We start from the raw sequence: 18,548 nt of genomic DNA on the forward strand, positions 1-18,548 counted from the left end.
CTGACTATCTACTGTGTGCAGACACTCCGCTAGGTGTAGGGATACAGCGGCGAACAAATAGCCCTTACCATTCACAATCTCTCGTGAGTCTGGTGAGCATTAGGCAGTCCTCAAGAGTCTGATCATGGAAAACCAGTGCTTCTGGACCTGTGAAGCTCGAGACTAGACCCTGGAACCTGGAACGTGGTGCCTCCCACTCTTGAGGGACCAGTTGGTCTCTTTCTGAGGTCTTCATTTCCTTTTGCTAACTGTAATACTAATTATGTCTTAATTTGTGAAAGGGGAAGTTTCGTTAATTTAGCATCAATGAGTCTTATTACTTTAATAATGAATCTCATTTCAAAGAATAAAGCACAGAAAAAAGTTAACATTATCTGTTTCTCATTGTAGTAACTGAAGTGTCAGTACCAAGGAAGATATACATATATATAAAAAATACTCACAGGCCATATACATGTATATGTATGTATGTGTGTATATGTGTATACATAGATATGGTTTCTGAATATCTTTTCAGAAGTAACTTTGATGACATACAATGAAGCAGTTTATGATGTATGAAATCATTAAAATCAGATCGCTTTCCTCACAAATCCTAAGATAAAGATCTATAAAATGAATGTTTGCACAAATTGTGTTGAAAAACTAGTGCTATCCATCTGGCAAAGATACACTTAACTCAAGTTATACTTAAAAAGCCAGCATACTTACCATATGTCTCAATAATTTTAAGGTAAAATCTACTTGAAACAAGATGTCTGGGACACATGCACCGTATCGAGTTGCCCAAAAGTTCATCTGTTAACCATTGTTCTGGCAGGGAGCATTGCTTTTTGTAAGTAGAGACTAACTCAGTTTTGTAAAGCTCAACATTTTTTTTTCTTCCATAAAAGGCTGTTCAACTTTGATAAACCTTAATGCTCTTAAAGTTTAAATTGTCTCCAGTGTATAGTATTAAGGAAAAATATTTCAAGGAAAATCTTTAATTATAATTTGCTTTATTTATATATGTAAAACACTGAACAAATGTATATATTACTCCATGGAGACAAAGTGACTTTCCTTTTGAACAGGAACTCTGCTCTGTTTGTTTACTTGGGCAATCTTTTATCAAGTGAAGCCATTTCATAATTCACTTCAGCCCTCTTGTGTACTCTGGGGAACTTTTTCCAGATTCTCTACTCCGATTCAGATCCTTATAATGAAATTTGTATTGAAGTAATAACATAAGATCACAAAAACTATGGCAACAAAGAGGATGGGTTTTAAAGTATGTTTTAAAGCTTTGTTTTCTGAATTGTAGGCCTGAATTAAATCCTACTAAATTACTATTCTGACATAAGGTATAAGTTTGGTGTCCGTGTATATATGTCTGTTATTTTCTCATAAATTTTAACCTAGTCACCCCCTTAACTTACCGAGTAAAAGTATGTAAGCTGCCCCTTCCTACCCTTCAGGAATATTGGGAATACAAATTGAGTGAGGCATGTGAAAAAAGCTTCACGTCATGAGTTGGAAAAGAAGTCTTTCAGTCTAAGTTTTTCTTATCCTTATTATGGAAAGACAAAGCCATATTTGGTGATGTCAGTGGTGTGGGGGTGGGGACAGTGCCAGTCAGAGTCACTGGGATCAGGACTTTTGTTCTGAGAGAACATAAAAGAGTGATCAGATTCAGTTCTTTCTCCCCCGGAGGTCTTGTCAGATCTCCACGCTCCTATCCAGATTCTGAACCAGCAAGTAGAACATAAACCTCCATAGTTTTGTGGTTAAAGAATGGAAATCAGCATAGTGGAAGTAATAATTTTGTGAAAACCAGTATAGAGAATTTTAACAGAGGAGACCAGGGAGAAAAGGAAGTTAGCATGCAAAATAAATGTGCTACATGAGAATCATATACAAAGAAATATAGTGTATTAGTTTACTCTGTTCATAAAATGGGAACTGTGTAGGGAAAAAGCTTTTTCTACCTCTCCTCTCCTCTCCCTCTCCCTTTCATTAATAATTATTGCTCCAAAGGAAAATTTATAAATTGCCTTGAGGAAAAGTCCAAGCTATTTTGTGGCTACTGTGGTTTGATCACACGAATTTCATTCACCACTGTACTTTTTGTATGCTTTCTCCATTATAAGGGAGTGACTTTACCTGAAAAAGAGAATCCATAATATTTGAGAGATTGACCAAGCCTAATTATAATAAAAATTGTGCTATAATTTCAGCATTAAGATTTCAGTGTCTTATATTTGACTCACATGAATGTCCCATAGTTCGTTGTGGGATGTTTTAATGCGGAAGCTGTCCCTGTACTCTAGTTTTGCTTGGTGGGAAGGAATACAATGCTTACCTTCACTGCTCTTTTTGGTGTTTCAGCCAAGATGGGTGGCAGAATTCCCTTGTAAAAACCGAACAACCTATTGGAGAAATAAGAGATTTTATATAAGTAAGGGAATTAGGAAACAGGTACTTCAGCCTTTGTTGATAGATAAAGCAACTAATCTTAAAGTATTTTCAATTCTTCAAAGTAGCACACCAATCACGAAGGCTTCCTTTGTTTTAATTCCAAAGTGGAGAGATTATGAATTGTACGTTTATTAGCACAATGATATTCAGAAGAAGAATAAATGACACGAGACTGGAATCCCTTAGGTAAGTTGCTAAACACAACCACGAGTTGTACTTTAAAGATGAAGATGACCCTCCTCACTCTAGGGATTCTCGAATCTATTTTCTCAGTTGCGTGGTGGATGCCTTCATGCTCTACAGTCCTGCGTTTCCTCCCTTGTGGTAACCAAATGAGGTTAGGGTTATACCTGAGCCCACTAGACTCAAACTTTCAGAGGCTAACAATGTGGGGAAGTCCTCCACCTTAGCTTTGCTAACACAAGGGAACTGACAAGCTCTTTGGCTGTGGAACTAGGGCTCCCAGCCCTGTCCTGAATTAGTCATAATTTTTGACTTCCTTGATGGAGATGGAAGAAGGTCAGGGACATATGTTGCTGACAGAAGAAATGTCAAACTTCCTTGTTGATATGCAATCTCACAGGGCCTGGGACAACTATTGTTGCCAATGTTGAGGGACTTGTCACATATTCAGACATTTTTAGAAAAATAAAAACCAAGAAGAAAACCCCCAAGAATGAGTGCAAAATGCTTATAAGATTTATAAAATGTTTTATTTTTATATATACCACTTATTTCATATTAGATATTAAGATTCAAAATTTTAAATTTATATGCCCTGAATATATATATATATATATATATATATATATAATGCACCCTTCAGTGAGGGGTGCAAAGGGCTTGTCTTACAGCTTCTAAATTGTTAGAGCCTTGAGGGCTGTGTGTGTCTTAGAGTGCTTAACCTAGAATCTTTGTGTGTGTGTGTGTGTAAGCAGGACACAAATATTTGTTAAGCATACAGATTTCATGAAGAAGAAGAAAGGAATCAAATGATCCCCTAATATGGGCTTACTCTGCCCACTATTTTTGACTTAATGGAAATAGAAGCTCTACATTTATAGTGAAAGGTTCTGTTAATATAATTCTGCTGTGTAATTTATATAATTAATATAATTTACATTAGTTCTATTCTTTCTGTGCTGATTTTTCCACATCTAGAAGATTATCCCTGGTTATGGGGGGAAAAATTAAGAAGAACACTTAAGTAAGTAGAGCTTCTAGAACAGACTGTCCTGGTTAATAGACATACTTGAAATCCCATACAACAGAGAACAGTTATAAGAAGAATAGTTGCTCAGCCTGGAGAAGAAAGATCCTAGGGAGAAATATGATACCATGATGGATCCCTTGAAAGGTGAGCATGCAGGAAAGAGATTAGACTTTTCTGTTTGTTTCCAGGTGGTAGAACTAGGACCAAGAAGTAGAAGCAACAAGGAAAGACACATTTTTGGCCCAGTAGGAGCTTAATATAAGGAAGTACTCCTAAGAGAACTATCTAGAGATGGGCTCTCCTGAAAAGTGGTGGGTTCCCCTTTATGGTAGATGGTCAAGAAGTCCGAATGGCCACTTGTCATGGATGCCAGAGACGTACACAGCAATGGGTGTACTTGATGGCCCTCAGGGTTGGTCTACTCCAACCCTCAGATTTTGTTATTCTGAGAAAAAGAACAAGAGGACAAAGGAAAGCGCTTTTCTGAAGAGACAAATTTTGCCTTACTCCAAACTTTTGCCTAAAGAAGAGGGCTGCTTCTCTGGAGGAGGACTGAAGTCTTGTAAGTAACACAGAAGGTCTTCATTTTAAAAATTATGGGAGAAAATACTAAAAAGAGGTGGAAGGCAGGAGAGGAGAGAGGCAGCTGGCAGAACCACAAAGATTTCATCTGAAAAGAGCTGGGAGGTCCAGAACCTTCTGCTTCATGTTGGCGATTCCTCCTTGATGAGTCCTCCTTCCCTTCTCTCTGCTCATTTCCTTTCATGTGCAATCATCACCCCCTCAACCCCCGCCATCCTCCCCTCACCGCCTCCAGCCATCCCACCATCCTCAACTTTCTAACAGTGAATGAACAGCTTTAATGGGAAATTCTCAAGGACCATAGGCAGCCTTTGCTAGCAAATGGGAAGCTAGATCTATCTGCTTCCTTGCATTGTTTTCACAGTATATCCAGGCAATAGTGGACATCTGCAGAATAGTTAGGCTGGTATCTCTTCTGCTGAGAAGTGCCCCACCCACTGGAACCAACATATTAGTACATCATACTGCTTGTAGGCAGCGGTGGATTGGGCACCTCACCAGATGGATCCAAACGGTATTCTGTCTCTTGGCCCCAGTTTATTTGATCTAAGCTAGACCTAGCAGAGTTTTTCTCCAGGATTTTGGAATTGGAACTGAAAAGGTCAGTCTCGCTCTGTGTGGCTGAAGCTCTAAGATATAAAGCTAGGATATCAACAGCAGCCATGTTTTCTGTCATTTGGAGAAAGTCAATCTGCAGCGGTAAAAAAGAAGGACGCTGCCAGTGAGGGAAACACAGAAGCAAGACAGAGAAGAGAAGTCCGGCTCCTGGGAGGGTGACCCTGCGCTAGGATTTCTTTAAGCCTAGTTACATCTCCATCCCTCTTGAATCTTAGCATTTCCCTTTGCTTTTGATTCATCAAGATATCCACTAACATTTATAATAAATTCCTTTTGTTTTTTTTACTTAAATAAGTTTGAGTTGGGTTTACTACTTACAACCCAAAGTCTTGAATCCAGAAAGTAAGCCTCATGGTCCCTACAGCCAAAGAGGCTGTTGCAGTACCGCCATGCCCTCTCACATGACAGCTGAGATGGACACTGCGGCCAAGCAGAAGAGTCACAGCCAAAATTTGAGCAAGAGAATGCAGGCAAGGGCTCAAGCTGAGGAGCTATCTTTCAGACTTGATTAGACAATCACTGAAAGTTTTCCAAACATAAAGTATAATATACAGATTCTAAAACACAAAAAGGAATCACAATGTTTTATGAAGACACTTTTTTTCCTGCTAAAAAACAGATGTTTATACCCACACGCACTGTGTATTCTGCAAAATTTTTCTGCCTTCATGTAGTTTTGGCTTGAAATACAGAGCATGTAGCTTCCCAGGACAATAACCAGGGAAGTTAAGAGGTCTCTGACACCCATACCAACATGCTCTATCCTCGTACTTCTCAAGAAGCAGACACACATTCAGTCTACTGCCGGGAGAAATGGAAAGTGAGATTCTAATGTTGATGTAGCATTAATGGCGGTGCTTTTCCCTGAAAAGACAGTAAAGCCATTCCCCTGGTTTTAAGTTTGACCCACATCAAGCCAACTGGAGATGCACAAGGAACAATGCAGGACCTCCCGTGAAATTAGTGGTGTGTAGTGTGAACTATAGGGCAGCCCTCATATTTTGTTTCTCAAAGTTGTTACTTCTAAAAGTTGTGAGTTTCACCATCCTGTGTAGGAAAATGTTAACTTAGATTTTCATGGATTTTTGTTGATATGGTTATGAGGAAAAATAGTCAAAATTTGTTGAATGCTTACTAAGTAGTGACCACTCAAAGAATAAATATATGCAGGCATATGGACATATTTTAATCTCAGTCAACTCTCCAACCATCCTTTGAAATAGGTCTGATTATTTTCTTCACTTTGCAAGTGAGGCTTATTATCACATCACTGCCAAATAAGGTACTCAGACCAGCTTCCCTTGTCCTCACAGTTCATATTATTGACCACTGGGCTATACTGTACTGCGGTTTTCCTGGAAATAAGACTATTTTTACAAACACTTTTTAAAAATTTAGTTATTTTTGTTGCAAAAGTGTCTTCTCACTTCTTATTTTAGGAGGCAGAAACGATAATTAAAAATTAGGTTTCTATTTCCTTTCCCACTCAATTGTTTTCAAGTAACATGAAACGCTAGCTGCATAACTGACAGATCTGGGCTGAGATGAACGAGAATACTTTTTGTGAAAGGTTTTGGGTTGTTGATTAAATATTTTCTAGTTGGGTCAGAATGAGAAAAAACAGTAGGCCCTAGGGTAACCTCCCCCTCACCTCGAAACTTTTTGCCCTTAAGAGACACAGCAGGATAATTCTGTCAGGGTGGGAGAAAGACAATGCTCTTTTGGTAATATGATAAAATACTGAAATACTAATACTAAATATTAAAATAAAAACTGTTATTATCCACACAGTCAGTGGGGAGTTCTGTCGGTTGCCCACCCAACAGATACCCACCTCACCCCTCCTTGTTCCTGGGGTGCAGGTATGCACCATCCCCTGTGCTCAGGGAAGAAAGCCCTTCTCCACTCTAGGGGATGAAACAGAATTCTTCAAGCCAGTCATGGTGGTCCCATTCCCTTGTTAGTGAATTCTATCATACGCATGGACATATGACCGAAACCCAGCCCACGAGACCAGTGGTGGGGAGGGATGTATGCTGGAAGTCTCGGATTCCCAGCCTAAGGAAAAGAGGCACATGGGGAAAAAAAGTCTCTCTTCTTTGCTAGCTGTTGTCCTAGCAGCATGAGATGCCTGTATACTGCAGCCAAGTGAGATATCATTGCCCGCAAGCTGAGGATAGCAAGCAGAAATACGGAAAGGCCTTGGACCTTGATGACATTGTTGGGTTGCTGAATTAACCAATCCTGGCACCCTACCTCCGGATTTTTGGCTATGTGAAATTAAAAATAAATTTTAATAATTGAGCTGCTTTCAACCGTGTCCTCTGTTAACCTACAGCTAAAGGCATTCTGATACAAAAAGCCTCTAACACCTCCATTTCTGAAAAAGTCTTAAATTGTAATTCTTAAATCATAATCATGGTGAAGATAGTTGTTAAATGTTAAGCAAAGCATTTAGGAGACTGTGAAAACCATTTAAAAAATCATTTTAGGTTATTTCTTTCAGGAGGCCATCACGCATGAAACCCTATCCCATTAGGGTGACTACCTGTGAGAGGATCCCATATCGCAGATGGAATGTGCAGAAGCTCATAAGCGAGTATGAGGATGGGGCTCCAGGTTTCCAAAGCCGTTAGATCCTGAGGGTTCATATACTAATGGGAGGTTTTGCTCAGGAACATAAGTAGACACAGAGTACTACAATATTGTATCACATTTGTTTTTAATTGTATAATCAAAACAGGCCTTGTATTACTTATGTACATCTATAAAATGAAGATCAAAACTGCATTGCACGTGTTCTTCTCAAACACATGGCTCACCCATTGCTTATTTGAAATACAGATTTGTGCCAAACCCCACGAAATAATTTTACCCCTCATTTCCCTACCACCATTTTTTAAGTGTGAAGCTATTTAACATATTGGGTGGCTCCAAAGTGGCAACCAATGAAAAGATGCTGACTGTATCAAGCAAGGAAATGTGGAATTTCCTGTGAGCTCCAGTTTGTGCCCTATCTGGGTGGTTCATTTATAGCAAGTCAAATCCTGCAAGAAGCCATCCTGCTGGCTCTCATTAGTAGGGTCCAATTTTAGGTTACCTTGATTAAGGTGCAAACTTTAGATGCCCATTGAGATCAGACGGATCCTTAATTAAACATCTTGTACCTGACAACATCTTTAGTCCATTTGGATGGCTGAAAAAAAGTTACTTGGTTTAAGTCAGCTATTGAAATCAGAAGACTTTGTGGTAAATAGTGGGTAGACAGGAGAGGGCTTAACATTCTTAAAATTTGACTCAGGGAGCTGGCCCTCTGGCTTAGTGATTAAGTTCGGCACACTCTGCTTCGCTGGTGGCCTGGGTTTGGTTCCTGGATGCGGACCTACACAACTCATCAGGGGCCATGTTGTGGCAGTGACCCACGTACAAAATAGAGGAAGATTGGCACAGATGTTAGCTCAGGGTGAATATTCCTTGGCAAAAAAGAAAGAAAGAAAGAAAGAAAGACAGAAAGAAAAAAAAATTGACTCAAGTAAAGAAAGCAAAAAGAAGCAGAAACATCACATCTTGTCGGTCCCTCTTTTTTTCCTCTGAGTCACCTCCTTGTTGGGTTTGCTGTTATTTTTCTAATTTAGTATGTAGAAAATGTTTGTTTGGAAGCCATTTGTACCATGGAGTTGGACTGCTCCTACAAGCAGGCTGGGAAATTCCCGAAGTTGCTAGGCTAGTGAGCGGGATTTGGGTGTCAGGAGCAACAACACGGGATCCTCTCTTCTTTGCAGTCTCCAAGGAGAAAAGGAACCAGTGTAGCTGCTTCACGACTGACCTTTAGAGGGAGTCAAACCCTGCCGTCCATCAGAAATGTTATCACAAAACGCAACCGAGAGATTCCTGAGAAATGAGTATAAGAAAACCGGAATAAATTCTCTTCCCGCCTAAGAAAGGAAACGATCAATGTACAAATGTTCTGCCCATGGAAACTGAGGCTTTCCCTGGTTGTCAGAGATGAAGGGGTTTGGGGCCCCAACTGCTCAGATTCATAACTTCGGTCCAGTAACCATCACACTGAATGCCATGATGGAGGTACACATCACCTGAATCTGAAAAGGCCAATTAAAGAAATGATTTCCAAGTGGGAAAGTCATTTTCAAAGCCACCTGCAGCACACTCACACGCAGCAACAAGAAGGATGCTTTCACCTGGATCCCGCTTCTTTGCCAAAAACCTGGCATTCAGCAAGCGTCCAGAGCAGCAATAACACTCACCGGTGAAGCATGAAATAGGAGCGCCAGGGAAAGTGACACCAGATCCCCAGTTGGGGAAATTGGAAAGCGTTAACACGTCTGTGTACCTAACAGAGCACAATTACTACATTTTATTTTGTTTCCATCGTCAGGACCTAAATGAACATCACCATTCAGTCCTGTTCTGGGCACTGATCCAAGCTCATCTTTGGTACAGTTGATTTTGAAGCCTTACAGTCAATCACATCTTCACAATTTGTTCTTCTTTCAGGCTTCAGGCATCCTCCTGATTTCCATTTCTTGTTTGGAAGCCTTGAGTCATCTGTTCTGGCAACATGACCAACCCAAATCAGTCATTTTCTCCAAATTATATTGAAATAGGGATCTTGCTAGTTTGTTTTCTTCCTCCTTCTTTCTTTCACATAATTTTCCCTTTAAGGATCTCCTAATACAAAGCTGATTGAAGGCATACAATATCCTCTTTCTTCTGCTGTTGTCAGATCCAAGTTTCTTACCCACATTCTGCAGCTCTGTAATTAAAGCAATGAGGGCGGCACTCTGCTCCGGGTTCTGAGCGCACAGCTTCCGGCGCTCGATGGTCGTGGATCCCAGGCAGAATCCTGGCCCTGACACTGCACCTTTAGGGCATTATTCTGACATCATTTACACTCTGCAAGTCTCAGTGGTTCACAGAATCCAAATGAAAGAGTGGGGTTTCATGGCTCTGTTATTTGAATTATGTGGAATCTGCAATCTGAAGTTCTCAAAATTGCATGCATCTTGGGGCCATTTTCACTTAGGCAAAGGAGAGAGGGGAAACTATGTATCCTTCAAAGGAGAGGAAAAAAAGCTCGAAAGGAGTAAGTGACACAGATTCTTCTTTTAAAAGCAGCAACTGAACTTCAGGGAATTGTGACAGAACGAAAACTTTAGCTAATAGTCTATCATAAAACTAAGGAAAGTTTTCTGGGCTTCAACTCCTATCAGATCTTGAGGCACAAACTATATTCTTATTACTTTTCATTATAGAGAATTAATTGAATTAAGTTTCTGCATATGGTCCTTGGATATATCTGTTACCCCAAACCATAGCACTTTCGTTATATGCCGTATGGAGGAATTCTTGAAAGTTTTCCTGAACACGCGTTTTCACTGAACTTTCAGCATGATTTTACCGCGACAAACTTTGTTGACGTGTCTAAAATAAACTACAACTTTGATTTTCTAAGATACAAAAGAAATTAGTTTAGCTGTCAGTATCATTTAGGAGGTAGGTCCGTGGCTCCGTTCCCTGGAAAGTTGGCAGGGCGCTCGAAGCACTGCACATGTTGCACAGTTCAGCCCAAGGAAGGCATTAGCGTGATATAAGAACCAGAACCCTGATGGAAAACGCTCAGGAAAGAAAAAAGAAAAAAGACAACTGGGAAGCAACTAACGTGGTAAATAACGTGGGTAGAATGTAGTGTTAATTGTTTCATTAATCTTTAAGTGAAGAGACTTATTTAGAACCGACTATGCAAAGAGTATATTAATTTTCAGTGACGGCAGATTACCTTGCTTATAAGGATGAACACATTTCCATTGGGAAATAAGATCATTTAAGAGCAGTCTTTCACTCATGTCAATGGCAACTACGAAGAAAAGGACTACAAAAAGAAAAAAAAAAAACCAAGCAAACAACTGTATTTCTTGGACCGAGACTGAAAGCCAGGAAAGAGGACCTGATTGTGGAGTCAAAAAGTCCTTCACCAGCCAGCTCCCAGCCAGCTCTCTGCTAAACAAGTCCCGCTGAAGAAATTCCTTGCTCCATCTCGTCACCCCACCCTCTCACCAATCCCCTTTGTCTTACCTCCTCTGTTTCTAATTTCTGTCTTCCACATTCATGGAGTAACTATCATTCATTTATTCACTCTCTCATTCATTCAATATACTTTGTTCCAAGCACTAGGCTAAACACCTTATTCTAAGATCAAATGTTGATACAGTAGTTCCATTGTCCCCAGATCAACTAAGACCTCAATTTTCTCCAAGAAGCTTTCTCTGAGGTGGTAGGCAAAACCCTGATATTGCACCTGCCTGCAATACTTGACCAAGTTGCTGCCTTTCATATTACATTATGCTTAGCACATAGCAGATAATGTTATATTTAATATTCTTCTATTGAAAAAAATGTACTTCCTTATGCATAGACATCTATACATATACATACACATGTATGCATATAGATCCATACACACAGACATGACAGTATTTATATTAATAGTCTGAATGACTTGTACATTTTTAATTGAATAGAGTATGTGTTCTTCACATGCTTGTCATATTTAATTCAGGTTATAAATTGCTCCACAATGGCCACTTCTGTTCTTTATCACCATCCTCTGGCATTTAGCATTAATTCGCTGTTACCAGTGAGAAAAGGCAATATGATGCAGTGGGCAGGAGTGTGGGCTCTGCAGCCACATTCCTTGGGTTTGAATTCTGGCTCAACCTTGTGTTAGCTGTTTACCCAGCATGAAAAACCATTGGCACAAAAGGTGAGCAAATTAATTCCAAAGCATTACTGCCAGAATAGTGATGTTTTTTATGCCAGCTCTCTCTACAAGTGTTTATGGAAATGAGTTAGTACATTGTCGTAAGTAGCCTGATTTAATAGCTTGACCTAGCTGCAGAGCTATATATGACCACAGCTGGGGCAGAAAGCCTCAGAATTTAGAGATGTCCTTCATAAGGGGAACCTTACCTCAGTGTGTGACCCAGTGCCTTAGGAATTCACACCCTGTTGTGGAATTCTGCTACAACCAATTCATACATGTTTGAGGCCAGAGATGTTGTGCAGTAAGTGCACTGAGCAGGCTACTCTCGAAGTCTTAAGTCACATTTGGAAACGCATTAACTCTTTAGGGTCGCCAGTTGTTACAGTAGGCTCCAAAATTAACTTCTTGAGGTGCCCCCTAGTGGTACCAGAGTTAAATGCAACTCAACAATTGTCCCAGCCCTACCAAAGAACAAAGCCATGGACCAGGGCATTTTGTAGGTTACAAATTCCAGTCTGATTTAGCAGACATTCAGTTCACTAAATTAGGTTCCAAAGGAACAGCAGAATAACAGCTTGCACTTTTAACGGAATTGAGACTACTGAGGGAAACTTTAGAAACAAAAACAGAATCCTTGGGCTAAATGCTTTACCACTATTATCCCATTCAATTTGTACATGAAATAGATTCTCTTTCCATTTTATAGACAAGGACGCAGACACTCAGAGAAGTTAAGCAACTTTTCTACTACTCAGACAGCTGTTAGGTGGTGGAGCTGGGATAAAAACACAGGTCTGCTTGACTCCAAAACCTCCACTCTTGAAGGCTGTGCTTGATTCCCATGTTCTCAGGGAGAGAGTCAGAGTCAAGCCCACAGGGAAAGTTCACTCCACCTCCTGGTCCTGGTCTCCTTCTTGGACGTGTCTCTAAGTGCTCAGGCCCCAGGCTCTGCTTGGTTTCTGGGCGGGGCAAAAACGCTGGCTTTTGAATGGAAGAACAGCTGGGCCTGGGTTTGTATCTCCTTTGGTCATCCACAGCACCAGTTTTTTAAGTGTCTGAGTTCGTATTTAACTGACTAAAACACAAGTTGCACTGAGCTTTCTGGGTTTGATGTCAGTCTCTATGTACTTTGTGGACTTCTGGATGAGCACACTCTTCCAGATGAGCGTGAAAAATTGTTTCCTTCATACCGTGTTATTATCAATGAATAATTAAGGGTTAACTATTTTCCTACCTAACTCCTGCAGTCAATGTCCTAGAAAACTACAAGTGGGATAAGTTACGTTGAATTCAAGACATTTGAAAGACAATGCAGAAGACAGCACTAAGGCTTGGTAACTGGACCTCATCTATCTCTCCCTGGTGATTTCGTCTGGTCTTCTTACTTTAATTATCAGCCATCCACTGCTAACAGTCATACGTCTCCAGTTCAGCCAGTCGCCGACCCAGCATCTCCACTTGGATGTCTAACTGGCATGCCATAATCAGCATGTCCAAAATGAACTCCTGATTCTCCCTCCACAAACTTCCTCCACCCACAATATTCTCCAGATCAGTTAACGGCAGCTCCGTCTCTCCAGTCACTCAGGCCAGCAATGTTGAAAGCATATACCTGCATTCTCTCTTTCTCTTATCCTTCTCTATTACTCTGGTCCCAGCCCTGATCCTGCTCACTTGTGATAACTTCAGAAGTAGTTTCCCTACACTCTATTCTCAAAGCAGTGACAGAATAGTCCTATTAAAATCAAAGGCAGATCGGCACCTTTCTGTTCCTAACCTTTCCATGTTCTGCCATCTCCCTCAGAGCAAAACTCAAGTCCCTCCAGAGGCCCCAGGCAGTCTGCTTCCACCACACTGCATTACACCTTCCGCCTCATCTCCTATCCCCTCTGCTTGCTTCGCTCCCCTCCAGCCCCACGGACCTTCTTGTTCCTGGGACCAGGCACACTCCCACCCCAGAGCCTTTACACTGGCTGCATCTCGTCTGAGATCCTCTCTCCCACATACCCCCATGGCTCACTACTCACCTCCTTATCCTCTGTACCCATGTGACTTTCTCAGTGAGGCCTGACCTCGCCTCTCTCCTCTTTAAAACAGCAGCACCCTCACCTGGCTGCCACCTTCCTTTCTGCCTGCTTTATCCTTCTTTATAGGACTTATCCCCTTCAAACCTCCTTTACGGTTTGCCCACTTGTTTATCTATCCTTTGCAGCTCCCGCTGGGACGTCAGCTCCGTGACGACAGGGCAGGGCTGAGTCTATTTTATTTAGTGACGATCCCTGGGCCTGACATAGAATAGGTCTTGGCCAATATCTGTTGAGTGAAAGAATAAATGCGGTATAACCCCACTGGCCCAGACTGATGGTATGATGGATGCAAAATTCTATCTGGCATTTTGAACTATTCCAAGATCAATCTCTTTCACTTTCCTACCAAGTGTCAATTCTTCCTAGTTTTTTGGAATCACATAGACTTCACCAAAATGGCTATCAGTGAGGAAAGCTCTGGGCATTTGATCTGGTGAACAAGAGTAGACTTCAGGAAACGGCAACCGAGGAAGCCTAGACTTCATGTGAGTTACGATCTCTCATCAGCTACAAAGCTGTGGTAGCAAATGCCATTTCTACCCACCTGATCAGCCGCATCTCTTCTCCACGCAGGTAGAGCCTAATTCTAGTGTTCACACCCTTGAGGCCATGTGCTCAGGGAAGAACTTTCTCCAGCCTTGGCATGACTGATTTAATTGCCTGGCCTCATTCCCCTGGCTTGTAATTGTATGAGACATGAGCATGTGACTTAATTCTAGCCAGTGAAACTTGAGGGGGCTTTTGAGAGAGGTTTTTTCCCTCCTACAAAATAGGATTCTCATGCCTTATCTCCAGAGTTCTGGATTTGGTAGGTCTGACCTAGAAAAAAATGCTCCTATCAAGTTAACGACCGAGAGCTGCTCTTACCCAGATGTCCATCTGTTAGGAAGCAGACCAGCGTACTCAGTACCATTATCGGTAAGTCCCCAGAAGCTCCAGGAAATCATCCTCACTTCCCTCCACTTTCTAGTCCAGGGTGTACTCACTTTTTTGAGCCAGACTGCTAATTGCAGGTGTGCTCCATGCTGGTATGGCCATCCCTGGCCTGTGAGACCAGAAAGCTACAGACATTCTTACCGCCCGCCAGTGCTGAATGGGGCACCAGGTCACATCCCCCCAGACCCGCTGGTGGGAGGGGCTTTGATCATCTGAGGCTGCTTCTCGGTTTCCTCTTTGGTGTCTTTAGGAACAACACTGAGACACGCTAAAAGCAGGTTATTACCTTGCCCACATTTTTTCAAAAGAGATTAATATTTCGCTCTATCTCTGTCTTTCAAGACTAGCAGAAATCTTGGTTGGCATAAAGCCTGTTTTCACTGTTTAAACACTAGAACAAAATTTAAATGAAGGTCCTTTTCTCTCGTTCTGCTACGAGTCCTGCACTTTGCAGAACAGGTACAACAGGAAGTGGCCCCTGCTGTACAGCAAGCAGGACCACACCTCCGGCTGTTTGAGCTGAAGAATGCAGGAAAACACTTTCCTTGTGCCTCGTGGAATGAAGCCACGAAGAAGGCTCTGCAGATGGTTGATTTCTCGGGAAGCAACGCTGTATGGGGAGTGCGGCTACAGCTTTAGCTTCTCAACTGATCATTTATTTGAAGAAAAAAGACCTGTGAATTATCCACTAATCTTGGTGTTTATACTTCCCAACCAAAACCACTAACTGTCTGGGGCTCCATGTCTTAAGGAGTTTCATGTCCCTCACATAAAGTCTGTATTTTTATTTACCAGTTAGTTACCATTTTCAGGATCATTCACTTTTTTATCAGCAAGTTTTCCTGAGTACCTACTATATGCCTGGTACTAATGAACAGATTAATAGAACATTGTGGCTGGATTGCTCTAGCTTATGGACTTGATAATTAACAAAATTATAGCATCTTTGCTATTTCAATGACCAAATTAGATGTACTGTTGGTCATTAATCTGTGTAGTTTGCCCATGAGGCAGAAAAGGCACAAGCATATTTTTCTCCTATTTTTCAGGCAACTCTGAGTAATGGAAAGGTTACATTTATTTATTATCTCAGGCAAAAAATGAGCACCTGAAGAGTAATTTGGATTCCATATTTGGAGTCTGGATTTTCCTCTCCAGTAAATTCATTCATCCATTCATTCAACAAATAACTGAATTTCTGCTCTGTGCCAGTCATGCTCTCTGGGATAGAGATGAAGCAGTGAATAGGTCATACACATTTCCCACACTCACAGAGCCCACAAGCTGTTGGGGGAGCCAGACAATGAATAGGTAACAAATAAATGCAGGAAATGATGCCAGATCAACATCACTAATCATTAGGGAAATGCAAACAAAAACACTGAACTAATAGGATGGCTATTATTAAAAAAAGCAAACAGAAAACAACAAGAGTGAGAGAGGATGGGGAGTAACCGGAACGCTTGCACACTGCTGGCGGGAAGGTAAAGGGTGTAGCTGCTGTGGAAAACAGCAAGGAGTTTCCTCCAAAAACTAAACATAGATTTACCATATGATCCAGCAATTTCACTTCTGGATATATACCCAGAACAATTGAACGTAGGGACTCAAATAGATATTTGTACATTAATGTTCATAGCAGTATTATCCACAATAGCTCAAAGGTGAAAATAACCCAAATATCTACCAATGGATGAATGAATAAACAAAATGTAGCATATACCTACACTGGAATACTATTCAGCCTTGAAAAGAAAGGAAATTCTGATAGATGTGACAATATGGCTAAATCTTGAAGACATTATTATGTTAAGTGAAGTAAGCCTGACACAAAAGGACAAATATTGGATGATTCTACTTAAATGAGGTACCTACAGTAGTCAAATTCATAGACGCAGAAGGGAGAAGGATGGGGGCCAGGGGCTGGGGGAGGGAGGATGGGAAGTTAGTATTTCATGGGTTTCAGTTTTGCAAGATGAAAAAAGTTCTAGAGCTTTTTGCTCTAGACAGTTGTACAACAATGTGAATGTACTTAATGCCATTGAACTGTACACTTAAACCTAGTTAAAATGGTAAATTTTAGGGGTCAGCCCAGAGGCATAGTGGTTAAGTTCGCGTGCTCTGCTTCTGTGGCCCGGGGCTCACTGGTTCAGATCCCGGGTGTGGACCTAGCACCGTTTATAAAGTCACGCTGTGGTAGGCGTCCCACATAGAAAACAGAGGAAGATGAGCACAGATGTTAGCTCAGGGCCAATCTTCCTCACCAAAAAGAGGAGGGTTGGCGGATGTCAGCTCAGGGTTAATCTTCCCCCCAAAAAACTAAAAAAGGTAAATCTTATGTTATGTATATTTTATTACAATAAAAAAATATGCCAGAGCAAGAAAGAAAACAGGAGGCTAACTGGCTGCTCTGGGGATGAAGGAGCCTGTTAATTTTGATTGGGCCTCTAGGGAAGGCCTCATTGAAAAGACACCTGCTGAGCTGAGGACTTGTGTTTAGAAGAGGTCCAAACTACTGGAAGAGGAGAGAAAATTCCGAAGTGGAGAGCTCTAGGGAAAAACCCCTACACCTTGGGAGAATCCAAGGCAGCAGTATATGAGCTTTTGTTTTGCTCTTAACATAAGGAGGATGGAGAAAGCATGAGGTCCAAGGTAGTCTCTTGGGATTATCTACAAATTAATTTTTAAAATAGTTCATGCTCTTAAGGTTCATTCTTCTCCCTACAGGGAATTGCACATTGCAATGACACTGAAGATTTAAAACCAAATCATTTTGTAAGACCCACCAGAAGCAAAGCCAATATTAAATATAGAATTATAGAACCACAGCATCTCTGGACAAGAAGGGCACTTCAAAGTCCTTAGTCCTCTCTTCTGAAGCTTGATTTCCCTCTCCAATGTCCCTGCTAAGTGGTCACAGGCTTCTCATCAGGCACCTCTGGATGCCAGGATCCCATGTCCTTTCAGAGTGTCAATCCAATCCTGGATGACTTTGCTGTTGGAGAGAGAGACCTTCCTGGCTTGAGCTCAGTTTCATTTTCAGGTGACTTTCACCTGATTCTACTCAGGATGTGATGGTTAATTTTTATGTGTCAACTTGACTGAGCCACGAATTTGGTCAAACATTATTCTAGGTGTTTCTGTGAGGGTGTCTGTGGATGAGATTAACATTGAAATCAGAAGACTGTGTAAAGCAGATTGCCCTCCATAACGTGAGTGGGCATCAACCAGACAGTTTCAGGCCTCAATCCAACAAAAGGCTGACCCTCCCTCAATTAAGAGAGAATTCTTCTGCCTGATGGCCTTTGACTGGAACACTGCCTTTTCCAGCCTGACAGTCTTTGAACTGGGATATCAGCTCTTCCTGGTTTCAGCTGTTGGACCTGAAGTAGGACAGTGGCTCTGCAGATTCTGGACTTGCCAGCCTTCATAATCCATAAGCCAATTCTTTATAATGAATCTATCTATCTATCTATCTATCTATCAATCTATCTATCCATCCATCCATCCTTCCTATTGGTTCTGTTTCTCTGGAGAACCCTGACTGATACATCAGGCAATATGGAATAAGTCTAATTCCAGTCCCCTTAAGGAACTGCAAAATATTTGAAGATGGTTATTGAGCACCCTGATGCCTCTCTTCCACAAGCTAAAAACCTCAGCTGCTCATATGACAGGGCCCTAGATCTCTCATCAGTCCACCTCAGAGTCCCTCGACCAAAATCCACACTGAGTGTGGGCTGATCTGGGCACCGGAGAGCAAGCCCATTACCTCCTTGTTCTAAATTTTATACTTCTAGTCACGTAGCCAAAGACCAATTTAGCTTTGTTTCATTCACGCCATTCTGTTGTGTGTGTGTGTAACACACACACA

The 18,548-nt window shown here is 41.3% G+C and overlaps 1 protein-coding gene across 1 annotated transcript in view; it reads right to left on the bottom strand.

Annotated features, from left to right (window-relative positions):
* Positions 1 to 18,548, bottom strand: part of SLC25A21 (solute carrier family 25 member 21) — a 438,774-nt gene that overhangs the window by 47,085 nt on the left and 373,141 nt on the right. The window contains exon 6 of the mRNA XM_014734192.3: positions 2,342 to 2,408. Coding sequence (XP_014589678.1) covers positions 2,342 to 2,408 — 67 coding nt within the window. The remainder of the gene's footprint in view (positions 1 to 2,341; positions 2,409 to 18,548) is intronic.

Source organism: Equus caballus, chromosome 1 (genome assembly GCF_041296265.1).
Source record: "Equus caballus isolate H_3958 breed thoroughbred chromosome 1, TB-T2T, whole genome shotgun sequence".
Lineage (NCBI taxonomy): Eukaryota > Metazoa > Chordata > Mammalia > Perissodactyla > Equidae > Equus > Equus caballus.